The 26,815-nt window shown below is 35.8% G+C and overlaps 4 protein-coding genes across 10 annotated transcripts; 3 read left to right on the top strand and 1 right to left on the bottom strand.

Annotated features, from left to right (window-relative positions):
- The first annotated feature begins 76 nt into the window (after nt 1-76).
- LOC140794176 (zinc finger CCCH domain-containing protein 14-like) lies at nt 77-4,446 on the top strand. Its single transcript, XM_073146084.1, has 3 exons — nt 77-334; nt 1,160-1,220; nt 3,434-4,446. Exons 1-3 carry the CDS (start codon nt 262-264, stop codon nt 4,185-4,187), a joined length of 888 nt encoding a protein of 295 aa, XP_073002185.1. The 5' UTR covers nt 77-261; the 3' UTR covers nt 4,188-4,446.
- A 990-nt stretch (nt 4,447-5,436) lies between these two features.
- On the bottom strand, nt 5,437-10,220 carry LOC140793331 (protein N-terminal asparagine amidohydrolase). 2 transcript variants are annotated; one of them, XM_073144747.1, is made up of 9 exons: nt 10,116-10,220; nt 9,858-10,019; nt 8,161-8,225; nt 7,979-8,072; nt 7,833-7,871; nt 7,540-7,731; nt 6,991-7,169; nt 6,380-6,499; nt 5,437-5,733 (listed from the first exon to the last, which is right to left on the bottom strand). In XM_073144747.1, exons 1-9 carry the CDS (start codon nt 10,170-10,172, stop codon nt 5,625-5,627), a joined length of 1,017 nt encoding a protein of 338 aa, XP_073000848.1. In that variant the 5' UTR covers nt 10,173-10,220; the 3' UTR covers nt 5,437-5,624. The 2 variants fall into 2 exon arrangements, with proteins under 2 accessions (XP_073000848.1, XP_073000849.1); XM_073144748.1 differs by lacking the exons at nt 7,979-8,072; nt 8,161-8,225.
- A 176-nt stretch (nt 10,221-10,396) lies between these two features.
- On the top strand, nt 10,397-20,286 carry LOC140793506 (uncharacterized). Its single transcript, XM_073145012.1, has 14 exons — nt 10,397-10,546; nt 10,918-11,381; nt 12,637-12,714; nt 13,946-14,103; nt 14,183-14,246; nt 15,245-15,312; nt 15,782-16,040; nt 17,095-17,226; nt 17,340-17,446; nt 17,524-17,577; nt 17,655-17,738; nt 18,208-18,371; nt 18,798-18,944; nt 19,845-20,286. The coding sequence occupies exons 2-13, from the start codon at nt 11,048-11,050 to the stop codon at nt 18,940-18,942; spliced, it is 1,647 nt and encodes a 548-aa protein (XP_073001113.1). The 5' UTR covers nt 10,397-10,546; nt 10,918-11,047; the 3' UTR covers nt 18,943-18,944; nt 19,845-20,286.
- A 964-nt stretch (nt 20,287-21,250) lies between these two features.
- Nucleotides 21,251-26,795, top strand: LOC140793507 (GTP 3',8-cyclase, mitochondrial). Of its 6 annotated transcripts, none has more exons than XM_073145016.1 (8): nt 21,251-21,351; nt 21,587-21,655; nt 22,883-23,497; nt 23,652-23,819; nt 24,111-24,302; nt 25,376-25,444; nt 25,631-25,715; nt 26,413-26,795. In XM_073145016.1, exons 2-7 carry the CDS (start codon nt 21,590-21,592, stop codon nt 25,712-25,714), a joined length of 1,194 nt encoding a protein of 397 aa, XP_073001117.1. In that variant the 5' UTR covers nt 21,251-21,351; nt 21,587-21,589; the 3' UTR covers nt 25,715; nt 26,413-26,795. The 6 variants fall into 6 exon arrangements, with proteins under 6 accessions (XP_073001117.1, XP_073001118.1, XP_073001120.1 ...); XM_073145017.1 differs by having other exon boundaries at nt 21,259-21,351; nt 21,548-21,655; XM_073145019.1 differs by having other exon boundaries at nt 21,313-21,351; nt 21,548-21,655; nt 24,111-24,278.
- The last annotated feature ends 20 nt before the right edge of the window (nt 26,796-26,815 follow it).

Raw genomic sequence — 26,815 nt, 5'->3', positions numbered from 1 at the left:
CAAACAGGGTGTTAAATGCAAAACTACTAGAGGGGTAATCTCGTCATTTAACCTTTGCCGCGCGGACCTCAACTTCACCGAGCTTTAACCTGATTTAATTCCGACGCCTCAATTCCGTCTCATAAGACTCGTAGTGGAGCCGCTCTGCCGCAAACCCTTGGTCCTCGGAGCTAGGGTTTAAAATTTTTTTTTTTGTATATTATTTTTCTCTCCCTCTCTATTTCGAGATCTCTCTCGTATCTCTTCTTCCTTCTTGGATCCATGGAAGCAGCTCGCAAGAGGGGGAGGCCGGACGCGTTGAACGGAGGGGAAGCCGGCGCGAAGCGGACGAGAGGTGAGGCGAATCGATAGCTTCTTTTCTTTGGCCCTAGTCGTTGTTCCTTTATTCGAGGCTTCTGTTTGCTCGTGTTGGATCTAGAGTTTGGAGGGTTTGGGTTCTTGGAAGAGAAATAGGGTTTTTTGAGTCATCTTCTCAAGATATCATTGTTGTTTTAGTTGGTCGAAATATGCATTGGATGAATTTTTTCATGTTAACCAATTTTTCTTGGTACGGTACTCAGGAAGATGAGCCTGTTGGTTATTATTTGTAGGTTATTTTTTATTGCTCGGTAATATTTATATTCATTCATAAGTATCTCCATTCCTTGCAATATCGGGATATATGTACTTCTTTTAGGTTGCTATAGTTATTTAAGCTCTTCGTGGCAAGTCTATAACATCGAATGGTCTATGGTGAAATCATTATTCACTAAGTTCTACATTCTCTACACTTTAATTTGCTGCGTCATTTGTGATTTTCTGTTGTGGTTCAATTACATTGCTAGGAGGAGTTTCATGGATCCGTATACTTAAAAAAATCATAGCTTCAAGAGAGAGCTGATTGAATGGTGATTTTTTCGTTTTTCAATTTCCCCGAATATAAGTGAGGGTATCCTCCGGATACCAGTGGTCCATGTTAGCATCGTCTTTAAGTCATAATGATATTCTTGTGGGCCAATTTATAAAGATAGTGTTTGTGGTGGTATTTCTTCCAGAAAAACAACCAATCTTTCATATGTTTACATTAAAAAGTATTGGGATGCTTAATTTATACTTAGACTATCAAGATCAGTAATCAACATATTGTAACTGAGAACACATAATTAATTTCATGCAACAGAATCGGAGTCGTTCCAAACTGCTGTAGGAAGCAAATCGAAGCCTTGCACCAAGTTTTTCAGGTTCTAATCTTAAACTACTTAAAATGGACACCTGATGGTAACCTCTATTTTTCTTTGTGTTCATTTTAAGTTATAAAGTTTTTTGTAGGATGTATAAAAAATAATATATCTAGCGCTAATGAACAGTCATTTAAGATTGTGATACAGGTGCTTCTGCTCTAATCAGGTTAACAATGTTGAACGGGATAACATGGGAACTCACACATGTGCTACTTGTTAACAATACTGCCAAGTTTATGTGAATTCAGATTGATATGAATATGATATTAATACTGGCAAATGAAGTGTTCTCTTTTGTGTAGATATTTTGTTGTTTGAAAGTGGATTATGTAGTTTTGCTTGTGGTTTTAAATATTTCTTTATTTGCTCATCTTTGTTGAAATTTCGTCTTTGATCATGTGATCATGTGATTGTGTGACCATGCAATTCTCATGTCTTTTAATCTGATATGCATTTTTGGCTGGAATTTTAAAGAATTGGTTCAGCAAAAAAGTTGAGGTATTTGTTCTTAGTGTATTAAGATGTATATAGTATGTTGATACAAGTGATGAGATTCTTATTAAGCAGTTACATTAGTTGATAATGCTTTGTGGTGAGACTTAGGCCACACTAGATAAATAATACAGATCGTTATGTCAGTTACTCTTTTTCTATTTGTATTGTAAAGTCGAAGAAAATGCATATGTTAGAACATTTTCTGGAGTAAGTAGGCTTCTGTAATTAGAGTCCTCTGACTTACGTGTTTACATAGGTAACATTATATCTTAAAAACATTAATGTGACCATACTTAATGAGAACATATTTGTAATAGCAGCTTTCACTATTGCACATCTAGACAGCTTAGGTGATCTCTTTAAGGCTATGTATTGCATCATCAGCTAATTTTTCCTGATTATTATGAGGTTGATTGCAGTTATTTTTCAATTTTCTTTCAAGCTGTTGCTTGCTTCTGGTAGCCTCTAGTGACATCCTGTGTTGGCTGCATTCTATGTAATAAGTTACTGTCATTGGTTCAGCAAACAAGCTTCTCGATGTATGGAATATGCTTTAGAGGAGTGAACATGCTAATTTCATTGTCAATGTCATATTATCATGAGAAACATGAGAAAGAGGATTTGCAACAAATCTATTTTTATGGGAAAAATTGTTCATATAGAATATTGGATATATGAAATTATGAATACATCTGATTTACTCTTTTAGTTGACTTAAATTTATTCAACTGATAGTTCATTAAATTAAAGATAATATTGCAGTTTCACATCCTGCTAACAGCTCTCTAGGATAAACATGAATGAATGTTGTATAGAGAATACATTGGAGATATTGTATTACGTATTCATCTTATCTTGGTGATGTTCTGGAAGATGATCTGTGGAGATTATCATGCAATTTTCTTTGTGTACATCATGTATCTATGCTAGATGTTCATAATAATGAATTGGTCACAGACAATTGTTAATAAAATATTGTGATCTAGTGGTCACTGAAGAACTTAGGCAAGGAGCTTGAGATCCTCTTGAAAACTTTACTTGTTGGTAATAATGAAGTGGCAAGCAACTAAAGGAGGGACAGTGTGATAGGTTATTATATTTTTAGGTTATTGTCCTCAGAAGTTTCTTTAACTGTGAGTCAAATTGATGCTTCATAAAATGACGTTGAATTATAACTTATGAAATGACATAAGTTTCTCTAACTTATGCTCGGGTGATAGATAACACCGCTTTGCAGAGCATCACTCATGTGAATGCTAGTTTTGACTGAGGATTTTGAGTGGTGATTGTTTTTTCTTCCCGATTTATTGCCTCCAAACATTTAACCCCCATTTGAAGAAACTCTAAACCTCATGTCCTTAGATGTAGAGTTGCAGCTACGTCAAGGTTTTTCTTGCTTATCTTCTTTGTAGCATGCTAGCTAGTGATCCTATCAGTTCCATACTCCAGGTGACTTCTTTAGTCTGAGAAACAGCATCTTCATATTTTTCTATATTTATGTGATTGTAAGCTTTAACACCTTTTCTTGCTTAATTGATCCATACTTGATTAAAGCCTTTGTCCTCCATTAGTAGCATGATCTTGTTCAAAGAAACAATTAGGAGTTTTTTTGTTGATTGACACATAATGGCTAATTTTCAAATAACCATGTCGTTTAAATTTTAGACCTATACTTGTCTTTTATTATGTATATCTAAAGATTATGACACTTGATGCAGCACCGCTGGTTGCCCGTTTGGTGAGGGCTGCCACTTTTTGCACTATGTTCCTGGTGGCTACCAGGCTGTTGCGCATATGACCAACCTTGGGAACCCAGCCATACCTCCTCCAGGAAGAATGATGATGGGGCCTGCTGTTCCTGATGGTCATCCTTCCCCTACTGTCAAGACGCGTTTATGCAACAAGTACAGCACTGCAGAAGGCTGTAAATTTGGGGACAAGTGCCATTTTGCCCATGGTGAGAGAGAGCTTGGCATGCCCATTTCATCTCAGGATGCTGCGATGGGACCCCCTGTGGGAGGCAGATTAGGTGGGCGCTTTGAACCTACTCCACCTGGTATGGGTGCTCCTGGAAGCTTTGGTTCATCAGCCACTGCCAAGATCAGTGTTGATGCCTCTCTTGCTGGTGCCATCATTGGGAAGGGTGGAGTCAACACAAAACAGATATGCCGACTTACAGGAGTCAAATTGGCCATCAGGGATCACGATTCTGATCCCAATCTGAGGAACATTGAGCTCGAGGGAACCTTTGATCAGATAAAGCATGCCAGTGGAATGGTAAGAGAGCTCATCGTCAGCATCAGTGCTTCAACTCCAGCACAGACCAGAATGCCTGCTCCAGGATCTCATGCTGGTTCTGCTAACAACTACAAGACTAAACTTTGCGAGAACTTTGCTAAGGGATCCTGCACTTTTGGCGACCGTTGCCACTTTGCCCATGGGGCAAATGAGCTGCGCAAGACTGCTGCTTGAATTACTTTTGTCCAAACTGTTCCTAGCGAGTTTCATTTTCCAATCTTTTTTCTTGGTTAGTGGTTTTTGTATTGGTGGATTGCAATATGCCAAGTAGCAATGTTTAGAATTTTCAAGCTATCACTTCTACCTTTTCCTTCTTCTCCCGAGCTTGATAAGATGGTAATGGTAGAACAGTTTGTTTGCTTTTCTTTCTAACTGACTGGTTAACCCTTTGGTTATTTTTGTCTATTGATATTGTAAAGCCCCATTGCATGCATGCTTTATGTTATCCTTGCTTGCAAGTGTGCAGCCTTAATCGGGGAGGGCCCCCTCCTGCTTAGCATAGCAGATTGAATCCCATTTGCAGTTCGTTGTTATCTAATTAATGCCCTACAGGTTGTGTACCTATGTTGATTCTATGACATGCGTTTCAGGTAATAGTGCATTTATATTCTTTGAATCCTTGATCAGCCTATGAATAGTATCTTTCTTTCAGCTTTTGCTTAACCAATGCGTAGAGTGGCATTGTGGCAGTCATTGTTTTTGACGAGGTTTTTTTTCACCAAACTACATCCCACAAATTTATTTTATTTACTCCAAAGTAAGCATTTTCAGCGTTTCATGTAAAATATAATATGTTGTCATAAGCTTCTCTAGTTAATCTAATAAATAGATAAATATAAAGAAAAATAATAAGTTTTTTTACTTCTTCTTTCTTCCTCTGTTTTCTTATAAAAATAAAATGACGTTCAGTTTCTAACTCTTCAAGTTAACCTATCAAAGCTGATAAGTTCAGTAATTTTCGTTTGAGAAATGAAAAATAATATTACCTTTGAGGGATGAGCAATTTAAATACATTAGTTTATGGGGAGGCCCACTTTGGTTTCACAAAAAACACTCTCGTGTTTGACTGTTTGTCGGATTCACTTGATTTGTATAAGCGTTGTTGGGTGGTGGCAATCATGTGGCTGACCTTTTTAGATGATGTCTGCTCCGCGGCTTTTAGAATTAATTGGTCATGCACCGAATATACAAGGATCAGAGGACAGAGGGGCATGATGTTTCAGCACATTTAAAAAGATTGATTAGGAAATAATGATTGGCCAAAACAATCAATCAATCTAAAGTTGTTCATCACAAAGCATGCTGCTATCAACTCATTCAATTCAAGTTTTCTGCAGTTGGCATACAATTTGCTCTCAGCGTAGGACATGGCACATGAATTTCATGTACTTACTCTTTAAAAGTAATTCTAGGCTCAAGTAGCTTAGAAAGTTGGAGATTGACATATGCAGTATAAGTATACTGGTACACAATTCTTATTCTGTTTCATGGTGGTGCAAGTGTGGTAAATACAAGGAGTCAAACCAGTAGTACTTCGAAAGTTAAAAGGCTTTTTTAATAGTTAAAAGAGATATTGATGGCATGAATCATGACACATTTAACAAGATGTTACTAGACACACTTTAACCATCCTCCATGGTTGTCCCTCTTGAATATATGTGGTTTCCTTCCTGAAAATGTTTGCCTCCAATCTGGATTCTTGGCCAAGTAACTCCATATCCTGCATCAATGAAAGGACACTAAATCATGATGTCATCTGTAGCAATCAGTATTATTTCCACAGAAGTATGAAATCTGCTACAAAGCTGGTACAGGTTGTTTATTCGTTGTATACTGTCATTGCCTTCCATTCTTTGTTACCTATCTTCACAGGAGTAGGTCACACCTCATCACGAGTTCGACCAGACAACCCAACCAGAAAAAAGGTTAATCTGATAAAGCAAACTAATACGCGAATAAAAAAAAATGAAATAAGGACTCCTAAGGATGTATACAGAAAAGAGGTTAGTTTTATATCATATTTCCAGGCATCATATTGCATTAGCACCAAAACTAGCACTACATATCTTAGCACCTAAAGCCCTACGGATCAGTTTAGAATTATGATAACTGCCTTCATTTTATGGCTTGTCTGGTCAACTTTGATCCAGGTCCATGTATTTCAGCCCAAAAGTTAAGGCATTAAATAAAGAACAAGTCGATAGCAATATATCATACAGATTGGCTAAAATCACATAACCCAACCAGAACGACCAGGATTTCAGATATAACAAGAAGAACTAAGAGACTTTCTAAAATCACCTATTACTCGCACTACACTTCCAAACAAAAGGCCAATCATCCAGAGTTATGTACACGGTACAGACCTTCTTTGGCTCTCCACAAAATCAAGGGGCTCTGCAGAAGGTGAGGTAGAACATTTGAAGAGAATTTCAGAGTCCGAAAGCTTCTGCAGCATAAAGGCGATCCGCCCCCAATTATTCATCCTATGTCAGAAGAATGTGATAAGATTTGGTAGACAATATACAAAGCTAAATAGGATAAACTAGAAAAATTGTAACATTGAGGTACACTGATCTTTCCATGTCCTTCTAGAAGGTTTGAATCTATTCTGAACAAATTAGTTCAAAGAAAAGCGCTATAAAAACTCTAAAGCTATGAACAACTATAGGTTTTGCATTGTTCACTACAGTTAAATGTATTGTTTATAGTTCACTGAGCACTATTTTTTTTAGCAGTTCAATTGGAACTCTTCATTCTTATTTATTAGGATATACTCATATAAAATGTTAATTAGCATCTACAAATTTCTATATTGGCAGTTCCACAATTATCTATTACCACATTTAGAAACAAGAAGCTGGAAACACTAGAAGCTCTTTGGTATGTGTTACAAGTTTTCTTTTGCACATCACTTGGGATTTATTTTAGTTATGTTATATTCTAAACAGGATAGACTTAAAAGGAAATAATATACCAGGAGCAAGGGGCAATCTGAAATCTATCATGATGGGTATCATAAGTCTCCAATAACTTCCCATGCCAACTTGGATCATCAGAAGATACACTGACACGTATCCTCCTGACAATTTCATCTGGAGATCTTGAACTTTTATCAAAATTGGCAGGCATAATTAGTCCAGATGAAGTGTCCACCTAAAAGTAACAAATATGTTCACATGTCAGTAAAAACTCTGTAATTGGAGAGAATTAAACACTTTATGATTATTATGGTGGTGCATGACAACCAATAAGAACTGGAACCTAGTACAGAGACAAATGCCTAATTTCAAAAGTTAATGTAGGATGGGCTTAAGTAAGGATTACGAGCTCACCATCCACTAGATAGCTTATGACACTATTTTATTATATATGAGCTTTAAAAGAATGTTCAAGACAATAGATTCCTGGTTTCAAAATTCCTATGGGTGCGATGCATTAAACTCCTCTTTTTTAAGTATACAGTTCTTGAAAGTTCTTTTGGACCTTGACATATGCTGATGCAGAAAAAATGGCATGAACTAACCAAAAAGCCGCCGATTATGGGCCTTGCATTTCCATATGAATCTATTTTGGTGTTATGGCCAAGGACACAGAGTGTTTGAAGGTGAAATTTTTCCTGACTATTTTGTAGAGCCTCAACTATTTTGCAACATAAAGGGAATGAGTATCCTTCCTTCTTCTTGTGTCCTTCTGGCCCAGTTAAGCGAATCGCATGCTGCATGACAAAGTATCAACCAAGATTTTTCTCAGGTCAGCAGTCAACTAAGAAGAAAATAGAAGGAAAACTTTTATGCTTGTGATTAAGTTGTCACTAACTTTAGTAGATACGTCGTCAAAACCACCAATCAAGTGAACCTGCATTCAAATGCTAATTTATTTATCAACTCAGGAAAAGTTAAAACCACTCAGTTTCATAGAGAACAACTAATGTGCTGCCCCCAAATGAAAGAAAAGAGACAAACATCGAGTGTTGCCTCACGATCAACAACTAACTGTAACATTTGGGTGAGGCCCTTGTCAACTACTCCAGAAAAATCCATATGACCGACAGAGGTCCTGCAATTAGTTTGCAGAAGACAAAGATGATCAGATTAAGAGAGCCTTGTACTCGTTTTAGTGTTTGTCAAGTTATTCTTATTCTTACATTCCATTGTTCCGGTTGCGAATTACAAGGCCCACACAAGTAGTCGCCTCATCTGTGCCTACCAACTTCCAAGATGGAACAAACTTTAATATTAGTACAATGATCAGCTATCAAATCAGTTTTACTAATTTATGGGATGATGCACATTGCAAGTTGTTGATTTAAGGCCACAAATATAGTGGATGATCCTAAATCTATATAATAAGAAATAATATTTTCTGTTGAAAATTGAAATGATGATAGAAATGAAAAGAAACAAAGATAAGTTTGGGCTGTAGAAGAAGAATTTGGAATAACCAGAGAAACTGAAATCATCGAACACAACTAATATCTTGAATTTAACCAAAATGTAAACTGCACGCAATTCATAAATCTTTAGAAGCATGAGCATTGCTGTCCACCTTTGAAAGAAAGAAAAAATCATGATTTGAGCAAACTTCAAGCCCAAAATTAAGTGGGTCCACACATTACAAATGATGGATTAACAAAGAAATACAAAAGGATTAAATAGTACTTTAATGTCGTATGATCACTTGCTCAAATTTATGAAGGGAAGTGAATAAAAATTAGCTTTAAAATAACTATCATGGTAATAAAAAAATGAATGTGAGTTTAGTATCACATTGACTATTTAAAAAATATTGATAGAGTACATTCGTAACATGTTCAACCTAAGTTTTAGGCCCTAAGTGATACCCTTTTTTTATGGATAAGGAAATCTATGCAACTCAACTCACACACGAGCGCAGCTCGGTTAAGTTCATGCGTGGTTAAGTCCATATTATTTTTATCCTAACAGGATCTTGGTTAGACCTCAATAGGTCCTTTTAAGCCGTTTGTTCACTTAAGTAGTAACATACGAAATCTAAATCATCACTGTGTCTATTGGATGTAATTGAAATCATGGATTTATTTTTATTTTTTGATTCGCTCGAGCTTTTTTCCAATTTGCTTGAGCATAAGTTGATTTCCGTCAAGTGATTATCACAAGTTGAGTCACTCGAGTGATTATGGCAAGATGCATATCTTGATGAAAGGATGCATCTATTGATGAAATAATGCTTCTATTGACGAAATGATGCTTCCTTTTGACTGATGATTTTCCAATTGATAGAATTTTTGCACCTTTTCAAAGTGCCACTGTGTTCATCGATTATATATATGCTATCAGTCTACGTTAGGAAAACTTGAATGAAATTAATTGAAGCGATTCATTTATTCTCATTCACTCATATATTCTTGAGTCTTTTGCTACTGTATCGAGAGAGAATATTGCACTATTTTGTTCGACAAGGCGCTCAAATTTGCTGCTTCCTTCTGTGTACAAGGCAATTGTATGCAAAACAGTTATTGTATCATAAGAAACTGATGTCCATAATTTTATAAGGAGTCGATGAAGGACAAATTAATCTTAAGGAGATAGTGTTAAACACTATACTCAACTATAACGGTATTATGTATTTTGTAATATGTAATTTATTTAAATTAATTTCATTATTGTTATTGGGTTGGATTTTGTGACTGTTATAATCGGATTGTTATCACCAACATCAACTAATTAACCAGCAGACTAAAAACCCAACTTAAACCACCCACATTCATAACAAACCCTATGAACAAGTATCTCTAAGTTACCAAATTTATCACTAAAACAGCACAAATTACGTCGAATTATCCAAGACCCAGATGCCGAATACCTGGACGTGCTTAGGATCAACGGTGGCGTACTCCCTCTGGAACACGTACACATGCTTGACGTGCTCCGAAATTGAGAAGTTTCTCTCCGGAACTTCTTTGAGGCGAGCCGAAGCATTGATCAGAATGGGATTCTCCAATAACGAAGCTAAGATTTCCCTTCCCTAGACCAAAGAAAAGGAGACCCATTTCTACGTTTGACGATTTGGTCTCGAAGGAAGAAGAAAGTGTTGTTGTTACGAGAAGAGATGGAGGAGTACCTGAGAAGGGGATTTGGAGACGGAGATGGAGATGGGATTGCCGTCGACGATGATCATTGCTTCTTCTTTTTATTTTTATTTTCTTCTACAGATGGAATCCTCGTCTTCCCTCTCGTCGTTACTTCATGTGTTTCAAAAACGGGTCGGATATTGATATTGGATCCGAATTTGGTGAATTGGATCCGCATTCGGGTCGGACTTTTGATGGGAATCCAATTATTTTCATAATTGGGTAAAAAAAAAGGACTTTAATAAAAGGAAAAACCCCTCGAGTATTATATAGTTTTTAGTCACCGGACGGTAATCTCCTACTCTTTCGACCCCCACGGCTGGATCCAAGTGCGATCTCGCTATTCCAGCGAGAAGAATAAAGAAGACAGAGAGCAAAGCGAGAAGAGACGGCGACGATCACTACTCTTCAGAAGCTCGCGGTAACGTTATAGCTACTCTCCGAACATCCGGTTCTGACCTTAGATTCGATCCCTTGTTGTTATTGTTGTTTGTTGTTGCTGCTGTTGTCGTTGCTATTCGTTTTTTTGTTACTCCGATCTGACCTTAGATCCGTATCGGTTGGTGTCGATTTTCCATAGATCTCGGATGTTTTTGTTTCGTTATGGGTGTAATTATAGATCTTCACCTCGTTTCTGATAAGACTCTGTGTTGCTTTCTATTTGATCTCTCTTCATGTGTGATCTGACATTGTAATGCCTAGGGTTTGTGCTTCCTTGTGCTCTTCGTCTCTTGCTTAGTTATCTGGTAGATTATTGTTTGGTTTTCTCTTCGTTGAATAACGAATTATCAGGTGGAGCGACTAAACTGCCGGCAATTGATCAAAAGATTGTAGCTTTGATGAGATTATTGTTCTGTATGAGGCATCACATTGGATGAGAAGGTGAACCCCATTCTTGGATGGGCATCTTGTGTTTGGGGAAATGTCATTGAAACTTCCTCAGGGTTTCTCCTTCTTTAAGAGCGTGGGTTGGTTTAATGACAAGAGTGGCGAATCAGCTGCCAAGAAGGAATTGTCGCCGACTTTGAAGCTTCAGACTGATAAGGAGATTTATAGGCCAGGTGATTCAGTCACTGTGACTTTAGAGATTTGTAGCCCGACAAGTTCGAAAGAGGATCCTGGGACAGCAGTTTCGACGGAAGATATTTCATCTCTTTTGGTTGACAATCTATCTTTTGAGGTTAAAGGTATTGAGAAGTTGGACAGCCTATGGTTCTCCACTCAAAAGCCTTTGCCTGGATCTAAGCAGCGCAGAGGTATGCATTTGTTCTCTTTGGAAATAATATTAGTTAAAAGAAGTTGAATATTTATAGTTTGAACTTTTGTGGAATTCCTCAGGAAGCATATACAGTCGTATGCCTCTTGATGTCTTTATTCATTCGTGGCTAACCCACAAGCTTTAGGTAGTCTCCTCCACCTGGTAGAACGGGAAGAGGAAAAGAATAAAAGAAATGTTGTTTCATTCTAAAACATATAAGCCTTCTGAAATCTACTAAATACCAAATTAGATCTCCTTTGATACATTATAATTTGTCACTCTGATCCCAGTGACAGTAAACCAACCAAAGTGTGACTTTCCTTATAAAACAAGATTATCCAGCCTAATAAGGTTCAATTTCTTGATTTTAAGGATTTAGACAATAAATTTTATACTCTTAAGGCACTTCTCTGAACTCACTCAACTAATATTCTCGAAATCAAAAATATGAAACATGAGCAGCCTAAAATCTATTTGCATCTTTTATTTCTGCCAAAGAACTTCTCTTGTCTGATTTTAGTTTGACAATGACTCTTTGCGATTTTTTGGAGGGTTATCGTCAGATAGGCAGGCAATTGCATAAATCTATCATTCTTTCTGAGCCTTCTTTTCATGTACTATATTTAACCTAATGTTTCTGGAAAAATGCATGGATATACTGATGATAAGGACTTTTCCTATGGATCAAGAAATTCAAAGATAAAAAGGTTTAACACATCCACTGGATCAAATTGATAGTTATGCAAGTGTTGCTGGAATTCAGCAGTTTAGTCTTTAGGCAGTTAATGAGTGTATATCTATCCTCAAATATTGACTGTAATTTTCCTTCAGACTTTATACCAGATCACCACATTTCGTCATAATAATTTAAACATTTGATATGGCCATTCCTTGCACTTTTACTAGTGTGAACAATTACATTCATAAAGACTAATGGCATTTGTGTGTTACACTTCGTTCCTGAATCGCTTGGCCAAATTGTTGTGGAAACCTTTCTTTTTCTTTTTGTAAAATCAGTACTTGATCCCTTTTTTGCATTAGTAGCTCAGCAAACACTTGCAAGTATGAAGATGCAACCTGACTATTTTTGTTGGTCTCCTGTTGCAACTTTTTAGCATTGTGTTCCATTTTCTGCAAGAATTTTAAGTTTATGAGGTTGGATCGTAGTGCTTTTCCTCTGACCTAATATTGCTTGCTTGATAAAATTTTCTGATGTTTCATGCTCTTTATCTTCTGTCTTTATTTATATGCAGGGGAACATCTGTTTCTGGATTGTATAGCACCATCAATAGTTTCAAAAGTTATTGTTACTTCTGGAAGCACAAAAACATGTAAGAAATCTCTCTTAGTTGAACAAAGCAGTGGGTCATCTCTTTTTGTACATTATGGCTTAAATGCACATAAAATGCTTTGCACTTAATTTGGGATTGAATATATTTTCTGTTATTTCTTCCATATTTAGTGCACAAGGTTGAGCGATGAAATATGTTCGGACATCCTTAATTTTTATCCTTTGTCTTAAGGTTCTCTTGAGGAACTGATATTTTAGAAGTACTTGGACAAACTCTTGTGTCATAGTTTTAAACAATTAGTTCATTGTAGAAGAACTTGGAACTACTTATTAACTCTTTTTGTATTTTGGGTTGACTATTGTCCAGATAAGTCTGTCTACTTCTGCTCACTCTGAGCCTAATTTAAATTCTTCTCCTAGTGTTACTTGGAACTATGCTGCTGATTTATTGCAAACTTTATTGCACAAATGTAACATGGCAAGTTACATGTGCCCATTATTGTTCTTGAAGAAGTGCCCATTACTTGTGCTCATTATCTGTTGGAAGGAGCTCTGTTGAATAAGAGTAGGAAGGGAAGACAATATAGTTCTTTGTTTAACATTGCTGCTGTTCTTCTTGTTATTATTGTTGCATAGACATAGAAAATCTATGACTAGGGTAATATGGTTATACCTTTGAGATGAAATATAGTTGTTTTATCATCTCTTTGTATTGATTATCTTTATGAAATGTTAAATGGAAGTCAGAGTTTAAATCTTTTTTCACTTATGATCATGGTTTTGAGTCTTTTGACATTCCAATGCATATATGGGCCGCATATGAAAAAGAAAGAGATAAATTTCGGTGTTGGAGCAGTAAAAGGGGAAATAGAACTGTTGGTCACTTGGTCATGACTCATGACACAAGAAACAATGAGAATAAATGTTTGACTCCCTTTGTGTCTCTATTCTGGCTTCTCTTTCTTGACTTATCTTCTCCAAATCTCGTCTAAATGGCTAACATTCTGCTTGTTCCTGACAGAATTAAATAGCCTTGATATCAATTAAATGTGATGTTTGTCTGACTTAAATGTTAACAAAATCTATTTGGAGATTTTCCTTTGTGCACAAAGAACAAAATCTATTTTTCTTCTGAACTTTCATTCTCCTCACTGAGCAGTTTAGGCACAGTGTATTCTTATGATGAACTGGAAATATACATTTTTCTCCTATTGCATAAAATTGCATTCTTTCTCTAGAAGTAAATGTCAGTAATTGAACAATCTATGCAGACATAGTACGAGTGGACCTTCCAAAGATTTTACCACCATCATACAGGGGTGTCAACATTCGCTACATTTACTATGTTAGAAGTACACTCTATGGAAGGTGGCTTTTATTGGATAATGGGCATCAGAGTAAAGGGCTCGAAAATAATTTGTTAAAACTGGTTAGTATGACAATTCCTCATTTATCCCGTCATGGTTTTGTTTTCCTAATATGCTTTTTGTTCATCATGGATTATGTAGGAAGCTCGAGCTCCATTGCAAATCTGGGTTTCTCAGAAAAGCAATAATCTGCTGAATGAAGAAGGTCGGGGCTATGACATTTTCTTGCTTCGTATGCTTATATTTTAAGCTATCTGCTTTGATCTGGTTCTGTTAACTCTATTGATAGTTTGTACATTATTGTAAATGAAAAATTTAGGTAAGTACATATTAAGTAGTAGTATCAACTATCAAGAATTAAGATTAGTGACATATATATATGCTTCCAAATTGACAAGTATGCCCATCTAGATACCTTGGTTTTGGCTATTAACTATAGGTTATTAGTTGAGCTTTCTGTAGATGTTGTGGCTAAAAAAAACTTGGAAATTCACTTTAATTCAACTGTCTTTTCTTTCTGCGCAAGGATTGCACTGTTAATTATTAGCCTTGTTGGCATAATCTCCTATTCGGAATCTGCTGGAAATTTAAAAGAGAAACTCTACTGGCAGTTTTTTCCAGTTTGGCTTTATCAATGTAATACAGTTTCCATATAGTTTCTTCTGTGGGATTCCAAGTACCTATTTGAGGAGAATCAGGTGGAAAGTAAGCATAAATTTGTGGCTCAGACTTGGCCCTTTTCAATGTATATTGCAGTACTCTTACGAATAGGCATATTTCCGTTATTGGAAACATGTCTGGCTCCTATCTATATATTATACATGTTCTATTCTCTTATATCTGCTTTATGAAATAGGTAACAGGAATGAGAAAAGCAGAATTCACATTATGACTACTACAAATTAGGAACTCAACATAAAAGGGTTAAAGTCTTTAGGCAAAGGTGTTCTGAACTAGTTATGGAAAAGCATTCTCTACAGTTTTCCTTCTTTTCAAAGTGCAATGCATAATGGTGAATGTTAGGATACTATTATACAAAAGAATGCTAGATTAGTGCAAAATCTCAACACAAAGAGCTTATGTGGCATGACTGAAGCTTGCTTTTAACTTAACAATTTGCATGTTCTTGAGCTCTTTACTTGATTTATACATGTAACTGTCACTGCAAGTTAGATAACCGAATAGTTTTGGTTTAAATTTCAGGGAACTTACTACTTTCTGCTGGTCAATTGAGTATTTATTGGAAAGAGAAAGATGATGATTCGGAATGGGTAAGGAGTTGATTTAACAAAATTTAGGTTTACGGTCCAATGGCTTGTGTTATGCAGTTCCCTTTTTTTTTTAAGAAATTCACATTAATGTGTCTTTTAGGAGTAGATTACTTGTTTTCTGAATGAAAAAAAGAGATGCCTATAGTCATGATCTTAGAAGTTAGAACTATCAGTTCTTGATCTTAAAACTGGTTCCTTCATGAGTGTCAACCCAAACAATCTAGAAAATATAAATAATAAGTCTGCTATCATCTTCCTACTACTCTCTTGCAATTGTACATTGCTCTTTGAAAAAAGATCTCAAGTTCTCAAATACAATGAAAAGCAAATATAGGGAAAAAAAATCTGGTACTTCGTTTTGCTGTCACCAGATGAGGGTGGTCCTGACACAATTTTCTTTCTCACACTACTAATGAGTTAATTGCAGTTTTGCAAGTCAATATTTAATAGATTATTGTTTTCATGACAGACTAGAGCAAATGAGAATATTGATGGACTAGAAGAAGGATACGATAGCTCCAGAGATGAAGTCTCATCTGTTTCCTCATACAATCCTGCCAAAGCAAATTCTGACTTCTCCCTCAAGAACTCTTTATCAATGCAGTCACTTGCAAGTCGAATGTCCAACAGTGGACTCCAGTACTCTCAAGGAGAGCGTTCCAATTTCCCCTCATATATGCCCCTTCCTCAACTATCTGTTTTGGAAGTCATAGATAATTCTGGTGGAGGTGAAGTATCTATTACAAAATCTCGGCTCAATCTTGGGAACTGCTTTTCTTCTGTCCCTGATTGTCTTTGTGGCTGTTTATAGTTGTATATCATTAATTAGTATGAGATCGAGTTTTACTCTTCTGTCAATAGCACCTAAATGTATGTAAATCCTGATTTAAGAGCACTCTTGCTGCAGCTATCATTAGTCTATTACCCTTATTATTATTTTCAGGAGCCAATATGTATACACCACACAAACACATGCATATATTGGATTTAATACTCTTGAGATGTCCATAGTAGTTATTGGATATTTTAGTCATCTGATGTCCATTCATGCTTGATACTTCCACTACAAATCTGATTTCATAAGGTTAAAAATAATTCACATGCTTATTTGATACTTATCAGAGAGGGAGTCATCATATGCATTAGTCTCTAATTGAAGAGAGACTACTGTCTGACATTTCTGGTCTGGTGGAAGCTTTTCTTTGTTATAAAAGTATAAAACCTTATGCTGTTATATGGGATCTATAGTTTGAAGGGAGCAGAACTTTACATAGTAACTAATATTGCAACAGAAAAGTTGAATTACCAAATTCCCCCCTTGCATCTAATAAATCATCTGCTATATAATGTTTTAGACAATTTGTTCCGACTTGTTAGGACTAGTTTCTTGTTAATGAATCAATGGGAGGTGATTGCTGATGTGTACAGTATTGAGAGAATAATGATTCTCAATTAAATAAAGCGCAAGCATATACTAACATATTCCATATATATAGGATATATATTTTGTTGTTTATGTATATGTTTTGCCCTATCCCTAGAATATGGTGCCTTTCTTTTAAGGATCTGTTGCATTAGTATGTACACTCGTTGTGTCATGTCTGTGTCATATCCATGTGGATATGTATAATACAGAATTCAAAAATGTGTGTTGCTGGTTTTCTGCATCATGCTTCTTCCTTTTGGATAGAATATTCATCAGGTTTTAACTTGCTTTATGCCTATCACATGCTTTTCTTTCACTCAACATCTCCTCATGATAAAATTGCACCATCTACACAGGTTTGGTGTCACCTCAAGAGAAGTTAAACCATTCGTCTTTCTCAAATGAGCAAAGTAATTCGTCGGATTATCATTTCTCTAAAGATGTTGTTGGATTGCCATTTACACCTAGATATGTTGAACCTGCCGCATGTAAGTTATCCTATTTTATTTTTCTGATTTATGTTTTTTTTTCACCTAAGTTAGATCTCCCTTTTAGCTAAAAATAATTAGTAAAGCTAAGTTGCAGTGAACATTTTCTGCAGCAGAAGGCTTCATTAGAGGAAGATCCTACAATATCAGAATAGATGACCAAGTTTTACTTCGCTTCTCACCAAAGAACTCAGACTCAACTTATTACTTTGGGGATGTGGTATTTTATCAAACTTTCATAACCATTATGCAAGCTTTAATTTAGAAGCATGATTATTTATAATTTTCTGACAACAGATTGGTGGCACACTTACCTTTTTCCATGGAGAAGGAGATCGGAGATGCCTCGAGGTAAAAGGATATTGATTTCACTAAATCTAGGTTACTAATTGAATTCTTGATCTGAAGTGCTTAATAAATTTTAACAGGTTTCAATAACCTTGGAGACTTCAGAAACAATCAACCAGCGTGTTTTACATCCTTCAAGGAAGGGCTCGCCTACCATAACAAAGGTATATTTTTATGATGTATTACTGTTGATCTTAAGGAGTTGGCCACATGATGTAAAAATTGTCCTAGAAAATGTGTGGTACCATAGAAGTTTGTGTTTCTGTATTTAAAGAAATGCAGTGATTACCTCAACAATTGGAACCTACTGTTCAGCATCTGTCATAAGGGGTAGCATCGCAGTTGGCTAGAGCATAGGTCTCATAGCTTCTGCAGAGTTTAACATTCTGTATGTTATTGGTTAACAGTTTGATATGCATCCTTCGAATAATTTCTGCTGAATCCGGATGTGTAGGCCTGTTAATAAGATTTGTCTAAAACCTACTAAAAAAGCAACATAAAAATAATTTTCAGGGAGTTATGCTCTAATTAATTTCCTTTTCTGTGATGTACATTTTGTTTGGTTTTGTATGGAGCCTGACTATTTTTTAAGGGATGGATTCAATTGTTCTAACTGCTGGATGTCATTTGCAGGTACACAGTGAACACCATGAGGTTGTAGCTGATCTGCTTCAGACAAGTTTTCTCTTTTCAATTCCTATTGATGGGCCAATGTCATTCTCTACATCAAAGATTGCAGTTCAGTGGTCTCTTCGTTTTGAGTTCTTCACCACTCCAGAGGGATTGGATTTGACTAGGTACTGCTACAGAAGTACTGTGTAACCTATGTCGTGTATAGTACCTCCAAGTTGGTTGCTGAAAGCCTTTAAAATGAGAAAAAGGTTTACAGAATATAAAGCATCACGTTTAATAACTAATATTTGATAGATGTAATGTGTTTTCACCATTTCCAACAATGAGTAGGCTAGGGTATAATATTCAAAGCATGGAACAAAAGATTAATTTCTCATCTGATTTCTTTTGCTCCAATTTCCTTGTTGAAATTTCCACATACATATCATACACATCAAATATGGCGATTTATCTTGTTCCCTCCCTTTAGAATCTGCCTTATTATTATATATTTCCAGTATATACCAATATATTATATGTTAATATCATTTATTGTCTAGCTGTTACTCATATGGTAGCACAATCTTTGATTCTAATTCTTTGGTTGGCAGGTATGAACATCCTCTCCTTGTTGAGAAAAGAGAAAAAGGGGACTGGGTTCTCCCTATAACAGTATATGCACCTCCTTTACGGAGACAAGCTGCACAGACGAGAAATGATAAGCCCTTGCCTCTTGGAAATCTGTTTCACTCTTGAAGGTTAGCTAAACCCCTAAACCTGGGATTTTTATAAAGATTCTTTCCTCTATCTTGGCCTTGTCTTCTGCAGTAGTGTGTTTGTCAATGGCATGTTATGAGAGTTTAAATTTTAGCAATTTTCGACATACGTATGCATGAAAATTGGTACATAGAACAATGCCTGCATAATAAAAAGCAGGCAACTTCCAGTTCTTTAATGTGTTATCAAAGTACTGTTATATTTTAGGAAAATTATCTTACATGAGCTTTAAGTCTTAGATATTATCTCCCAACTTCAACTTGAAAGTTGTACCAACTTGTGGCAAGGAACCTATTGGCATTTCAAACTTATTGGGAAGTCCTTATTTTGATTGAAGTACCTTTGCATTCAAGGACCTAAACTGTCGATCAATGAGTAGTAAGTGCATACTAGATCATGCACTCTTATTCCTTATACCTTCTTACTTTTTGCATAATTACTTGGGTCAAAATGATAAGAATACAGTTACGCATCCCTAATTCCTAACGTGACAATCTTTTGTTTTGAGCCAAAATTTCCTATTTGATCATTTTTCTTGCTTTTCCAGGTGTCCATAAATAATAAAAAACATCTAACAGAACTACATTTTAAATTTTTGTAAATCTCTGTAGAAACTCCGGTTATTATTGTTCCCTACCCAAGTGACATTTCGTCTCCTTTCTCAGTTGCTTCTTTTGGAGAGTTCTAGGTGTTGAAACCAAATTTAAAGATGTCAATTCATACATGTGATTAAAGAAGCATCTTATCTTGTTTAGATCTGTAGATGAGAATTCTTGGGATGACATTTCTTGACTCCTACATGAATTCCGTACGAACTGCTACTCTACTTTGCTCATAATTGGTTTGATTGTCATTGTTATTTGACCATTCTTCTTTCTCAGATGATGCCTACAGTGGAAAGTAAAGGGGACTTCTTCCTCCAGCCGTTGTGAATCCATTGACCTAAACTCGAAATATTGGCAGCATTGACTATGCATGGCGAATAGCTACCGACATTGTTTGTGTGCTTCCTCAAGCTACAAGAAGTCTGTGGGCAGGGTATCTTTGATACTTGGTATCTTCAAGGCAGCAGAGATGCATGTATACTTGCACTTTCTGCATATTTTAGAAGAAACAAGTTGTAGTGCAAATTAGTCGGCATACAGCATATAAATCATCTGTAATTGTTACCCTCATTTTACGCGTGATTTTCAATTCGCCACACGTGATTTTTCTTCCGGTACATGTTTAACTATTATATGGACAGCAAAGTTATGAGATGCTTTACAAACCACTGGTGACCTTGAACGACATTAAATACAATTTCTTCTTTCTTGCAGATAATGGTAATGACTTACTAAGTTGCATATAAGAGAGTTTCTTGCAGCAATTGATAATTGCCTAACCGTACATATATTTTTGCAATCTTACGTGAAAAAGAGGAGGTAAATCTATAACTTATATGTATTCGCTGGTCTGTGCATTTGTCTTTTCTCCAGCTTGTGTTTCAATGACGGGTAACGCTGTCGAGCTACCTGCACCCTCGTTAGCAGCCAAACTGAAAAGCCTACTCTTGCGAGCGAAGCAACCGCGAAAGCGGGGGTCGACGAAGCTTTCATGGGAATAAAGGAGTGGTACGTAAAAGAACAACACCTTCCAGTCATTGTCAATGTAATATTTGACTTGACTCTTAAACGTAGTAAAGTTTTCTACGAACATCAATTGTGATGCCAGTCTTTACTCAATCGATTCTTATTTAGGATTTTCTTTTTTTCTTCTCTCTCTATTTAAATATCCAACAAATTTGAGGTGGCCTTTTTAAGTTGTAAACACCTATAACATGAGCTTCTCTTTCTTGATATGGATATGTTGAATAATATTACTTCTACACAGAGTGTTAGATGTATGGAAAATGCAAGGAACTCTCTTATATGCGTGCATCTTGTGCCAGGTGGTTGTAGGCATCTTTTAAAGCGACTTGTTTACAAGACTAGATGCTGAAATGCTAAGACTAGCTTAGTATCAACTCTTGTCTTTTTCCCAGAGAATAGTATCAACTCTAACATCTAAGATGTATGCAATGACGCAACAATCTATTTTTTAATGTCAACTATTGTTAATGGGATGTTCGTGTTTATTTTAATATTAATATCATCCACCTAATAAGCCTCTTTTTTTTTCTCTTTTTTTTCCTTTGCTAGATATAATAGTCCAGCAAAACACACTCAATCTAGCAGTCCACCCATTTAAAAGCCAGCTATTGGTTGGTTAAGACTCGAGACGCTGAATCCTGATCTGGCCCCAAAACAAGATCTCCACTTCCACTAAATTGCAATTTAAAAATCGGACGGACCCGGCCGCCGCCGTTTTACCGTGATGTAATAAAACCAGCTGTTTCCGGTTGTTTATGTAAGATTCTCAACTTAAGATTACTCGATCTCGTTTTATCCTCGCATCTCATTTTACTTCGCTCCGATAATTTTGGGAGTGCGAGAAGAGTGGACGAGATCGATTTGTTTCTTCTCGCCTTTCTTTTGTTTGTGTGGACTCCTGATACCGTGGGATTGAGGTCTCTGGATTTTTTTTTTTTTTTTTTTTGGTTTAGTTTCCGGCAGCGGATATATATATATATTTATTTTCTTAGGTGATGATGCCGCGGTGTGCTCTGGAGCTTCTCCGACGGTGTTCGGATTCCCGGAGGTTCAATTATTTGGTAAAATTTCACACAAAATGTTTTTCGTTTCCTTTTGATGAAAAAGTATGATTGTTAACCAGTTTTTCTTAGTTTTCGAAGAATGATTTGGCGGTTGTAGGATAGAACGGGTTGTTTTTTTTCCCTTACTTCTTAGTTTAATTTTTCTTCTTTTTCTCCTCCAAACAATTCCAGGTCGTTTGTTTTCATGTGTTTCTAGATGTTGCATCTGCTGTTGTTCTAACTGAGTAACCGACATGAGCAAAACCCTTCTATCCTTCCCTTTTTTTCTTCTCACCAGAGGTTCCGAAATCGTGTTTTGACTCTCGTTAATGTAGGTGGATGTCAAAATGCTTCATATGAGACAAAGACTGATTTCATATTAGAGTTTCTTATGGGAGAAGATTTTCATATTACACTTGGGGTGCATAAATCCAGTTTCTTCAGATACATGAAACCAAGCTGCCCCTTTTGGAAACCCCAAATCCACGGAGTTCAATTCATTTGGAATTTTTGTTTCTGCAAATCTACTTTTTGGAATCATTAAATGATGAGATTTCAGTGGATTTGGATGTATTTCAATATATATAATAAAATTCGATGATTTGAGGTTGGATTTGGATGAAATTCATTTGCCATTTAAATGAACTTTACCAAGTCTCAAAACTAACACTTGTTTTGTCACATCAATAATGATGCCCAAGGGTAAAATAGAAAAAATGAACATATAATGAAATGAATTCCTACCCTATTCTGAACAACAAGATAGATGGATTTCATTTCAAGTCCATTATTTTCCAAAGAACAGAATTCATTTCTAAATGAAATCAATCGAACTCTATCAAATGAAATCAGTTGAATTCCATCTAGAATTGGTTCCAAACATAACTGTGAGTGTTTACAGGATTAGTTGATAATCTCATACCACTTGTGATATGCTCTATTAAGAACTTGTGGTGTTTGACTGATAGGTGTCTTCTCTGTTTAAGAATAATTTTTTCAATTACTTCAGTCTTTTCACAGCATTAGTGGGTTTTGCCTTTTGCTTTGCTTTCTCACTTAGCAGCAATTCTTTGTTTGGTGAATGACTTTGTTAGCATTTTATACATGTTAGATAGCATTTAGTTCTAGCTCTTAAAAAGATATGTCACTCGCTGCTTATGAAATCATCAACGTGACACTTATCAAAAGATAGTAGGAATTTTTTTTAAAAATTTTCTTGTAATAGCTGTAGAATCTTGTCTTCAGGTTGACGCTTCAAAGTTTGGATATAGAAGTATAAGCAGCAGCTCTCCACTTACTAGTGGTAGTCCAAGCTGCTCCAGTTCAATAGGATATGCAACCTCGTGTGCTACATTGTCTGAAGCACAGCCAAGACAAAGCCACTCATCTGACATGTTAGTTGATTCATTTGGGAGGTTCCACAATTATTTGAGGATCTCCTTGACAGAACGTTGCAATCTTCGATGTCAATACTGCATGCCTGCCGAAGGAGTGGAACTGACCCCCAGTTCTGAGCTTCTGTCACATGACGAGATTATTCGAGTTGCAGACCTCTTTGTCAGTTCTGGGGTGGATAAGATCAGACTAACAGGTGGAGAGCCAACTATAAGAAAAGATATTGAAGATATATGCTTACATCTCTCTAGCTTAAAGGGATTAAAGACTCTTGCTATGACCACCAATGGAATTGTTCTGTCTAAGAAACTTCCAAAGTTGAAAGAATGTGGTCTCAATGCAATAAATATCAGTCTGGACACATTGGTGCCTGCGAAGTTTGAGTTCATGACTAGGCGGAAAGGGCAAGGAAGGGTTATGGAGTCAATAGATACTGCTATAGAGCTTGGTTATAATCCTGTAAAAGTATGCAGACTCTTGCTGAATTTAGTTCTTGTTCTTAGTTGCTCATTAGATATTCCATCATATGATAGTATTTTAATATTTTAAATCATATTAGTCGTTTTCCTGTCTTACAAAGCTGATTCTTTTGCATCCTGATCTTTCCTTCCCTTGCCAGATTAATTGTGTTGTAATGCGTGGAGTGAATGATGACGAGATCTGCAATTTTGTAGAATTGACCAAGCTGAAGCCAATTAATGTTCGATTTATTGAATTTATGCCATTTGATGGAAATGTTTGGAATGTCAAAAAGCTAGTTCCCTATGCAGAGATGTTGGATAAAGTGGTAAGGTAGAACTCTGGCAAGTGCAACCATATCATTGAATACATGTATATGTGTATATGAGACTATATAAATTTTTTCACAGAAATTCTAATATCTTTTTTCTGAATTTTGGGGTGCATTCAATGGTCCAAAAGGTTTAAACTTTGTCATATCTCAATGTACAATTTGTAGTCTAAAAATGTCTTGGTATGTGTGTGGTCATTTGCACCACGTTATTTGTATCTTTCTGTGCATTTAGTAACTTCTAAGATGAAAAGTAATAATTAAATTTTTCTGGTACTTTTTGAGCAGCGAGGACAGTTTAAAGATGTGAAGAGGCTTCAGGATCACCCTACAGATACAGCCAAGAATTTCAAGGTTGATGGACATTGTGGAACTATCTCATTTATTACATCAATGACAGAGCACTTTTGTGCGGGTTGCAACAGATTGAGGCTCTTAGCTGATGGAAATTTTAAAGTATGCTTGTTTGGTCCCTCTGAGGTATCCTTTCTTCTTTTAAAGGTTGCCTTTTTTCCTTTAATTCCATGACTGGGTTGATCTTAGTGCATTATATATTGTGCTCTTTTAGCATACTTACTAATTTAGTTTTTATCATTTTACACAGCTAATTATTGGCCTAATCCATACATTAAGCTAGGATCATGTCTATAGCTATTCCTAGAAGAGGTTATTTTAGATATAATCATATCAAATAGGTAGAGCTTATTTCATTTGTTGTTTAACATGGTTACTTGGTGATACCCATTCTTGCATATATGCAATATGGCCAAAGCTCTAAAATCTGTTGGAGCACAGCCAAGGTTAAAATGCTGCCTTCAACACCTGGAGTAGAGTACAAGAAAGACTACAGAACTCCGTTGCCTATAAAGAAGTAAAACATTTATATAGAGAGATTCTTTCTGCATTTAATGATTGAACCTCTTGTGTTCCTATTTATCCACACTCAATTATGATGACCTGAGACTTTGGGTTGTGGTTATGCAAGGTCAAAATGTCACAGTTCAGTGACAGGTGACTAATGACTAATCTACTAAATTGCATGGTAATTTAGGTTCTACTCTCCAGGTATTTTTGTAAGATATTATGTCTTTGATTCAACAACATATGTAATGTATCCAATGGTATAATATTAACATTCTCTCCTTCTATTTTTTCTGCTAGACGTGATGTGGGGCTATTTGAAGAAAAAAAAGTTCCTAGGTTTTAGTAATAATAAAATTGAGCTCTTGAAACTGAATGCATTTATTTTTTATATTAAATGCACACATTTTTTATAATGAAATGCATATAATTTATATAAGAAATGCGCACAAAAGTTATTTTTTTATTTTTAAAACTAAAAGGTTATTTTGTGCAAATGCCCTAGTGGTGCGTCTGATGGATGAAATTTGACTTCTTTCTTATTACAACAACCATATAATATTTGCATTTTTAACCATAGGAGGTTAACAATTTAACATCTTCGATGATAAATTTGTGAGAATAGTTATCATGGTATTTCTGAATTCTGTCAATCTAAGAACTCTATACTGCTGAATTTTGATCCCCTGTAGGTGAGTCTAAGAGATCCACTTCGTGCTGGTGTTGATGACCTCGAGCTAAAGGAAATAATTGGTGCTGCAGTAAGTAAACTTTCTTACTTCTCATAGTAGTTGATTAAACATAACCCCTTTTTACATGTCCCGTGCCAGCTAAATATGCATTTCACTAGCATTGCTGAGCAATTGGTGAAGGTTAATTTGGTGTATTTGCATTTTAGCTTTTACCAATACCAATGTGGCTACAATTGTATCTGCCCTTTGTCTCAGGTAAAGAGGAAAAAAGCTGCACATGCAGGGATGTTTGACATAGCAAAGACAACAAATAGACCTATGATACATATTGGTGGCTGAGGTATTGAATCAAATGTTCTTACAAATATGTGTAGAAAATTTTTTACATGATCCTGTGTCCTCGTCTATGTTCCTGGGGTTGAGTTGAGAAAAATGAACTTGGAAAACACATATGTAGAATTGTTTTTGTTTTTGTTTTTTTTTTTGCCTTTTTATAATGAGAAGAAGGATTAAAAGAGAACTAAGGTGTTTTTTTTCCTATTCCTACTATTGCATCAAAGAGTTAGTTGATAAAATTATTGGAGCAGTAATTTCCAATTTGCTAATATGTGAATATTGCTTTATTTGGCTTCTTGTAGGGTTTTCCAAGTTTGGGATTAATGTTTCGATTGTCGTTCTTTCTTTTAGTTTTGGTAACATCAACGTTGGCTTATCCTTCTATTTTTTAATCTGAGAATACATTAACATTGTGTTATTCATGAATAGATGTTGCAATTTTGCTGGAGTTCACATAACAGGCCAGCATATCAGGAAAACAACATAGTAGACATTATTGTTGTTTTGCTAACTTTTATTCTACATCTTCTTTCAGCCGAAATTGTTGCTAGAAGTTTACTTCACATTTTTATCTTACATGGTTATATATGGTAGTATAGCACTAAATTAAGAGCCCTATAACTGGTTATCCTTGTCGATGTTGCAGCATGAGTGAAACCATTCAGGAATTTGTTACAGATTTTTCCTTGTAATTGTTTCAGAAGAGGAGTATTATCGCATGTTGCTGCTACTCAGGATCTGAGCTTGGGGATTCGAATAAAGAATCTTTTAATTGCTAACTGAGGAAGAAATCTCATCGTTAACATTGGAAAGCTCGACCTCTTTATTGTTGTTGTCGTTGTTGTTGTTGTTGTTGTTCATCTGTCTAATGTATATGCATTCATTAGTCTGTGCATTGTCTAATAAAAACACTGAAAAAAACTGATTTATGTTTCATGGGAATGAAGGAGTGGTCTGTAAAATAACATTACCTTCCAGTCATTGTCTTGGTTTGAAGTCCTGTTCAAGAGAATGTAAACCTCAGTTTGCTTGTATTAACTCTTAAATATAGTAAATCTTTCCATGAACATCAATTGTGAGGCCAGTCTTTCCTCAGTCGATTCT

This window comes from Typha latifolia, chromosome 8, assembly GCF_019914945.1.
Source record: "Typha latifolia isolate L0001 chromosome 8, TyphaL0001v2, whole genome shotgun sequence".
Lineage (NCBI taxonomy): Eukaryota > Viridiplantae > Streptophyta > Magnoliopsida > Poales > Typhaceae > Typha > Typha latifolia.
The sequence above is the reverse complement of the archived record's forward strand: the minus strand, read 5'-3'. Positions and strand labels throughout refer to the sequence as shown.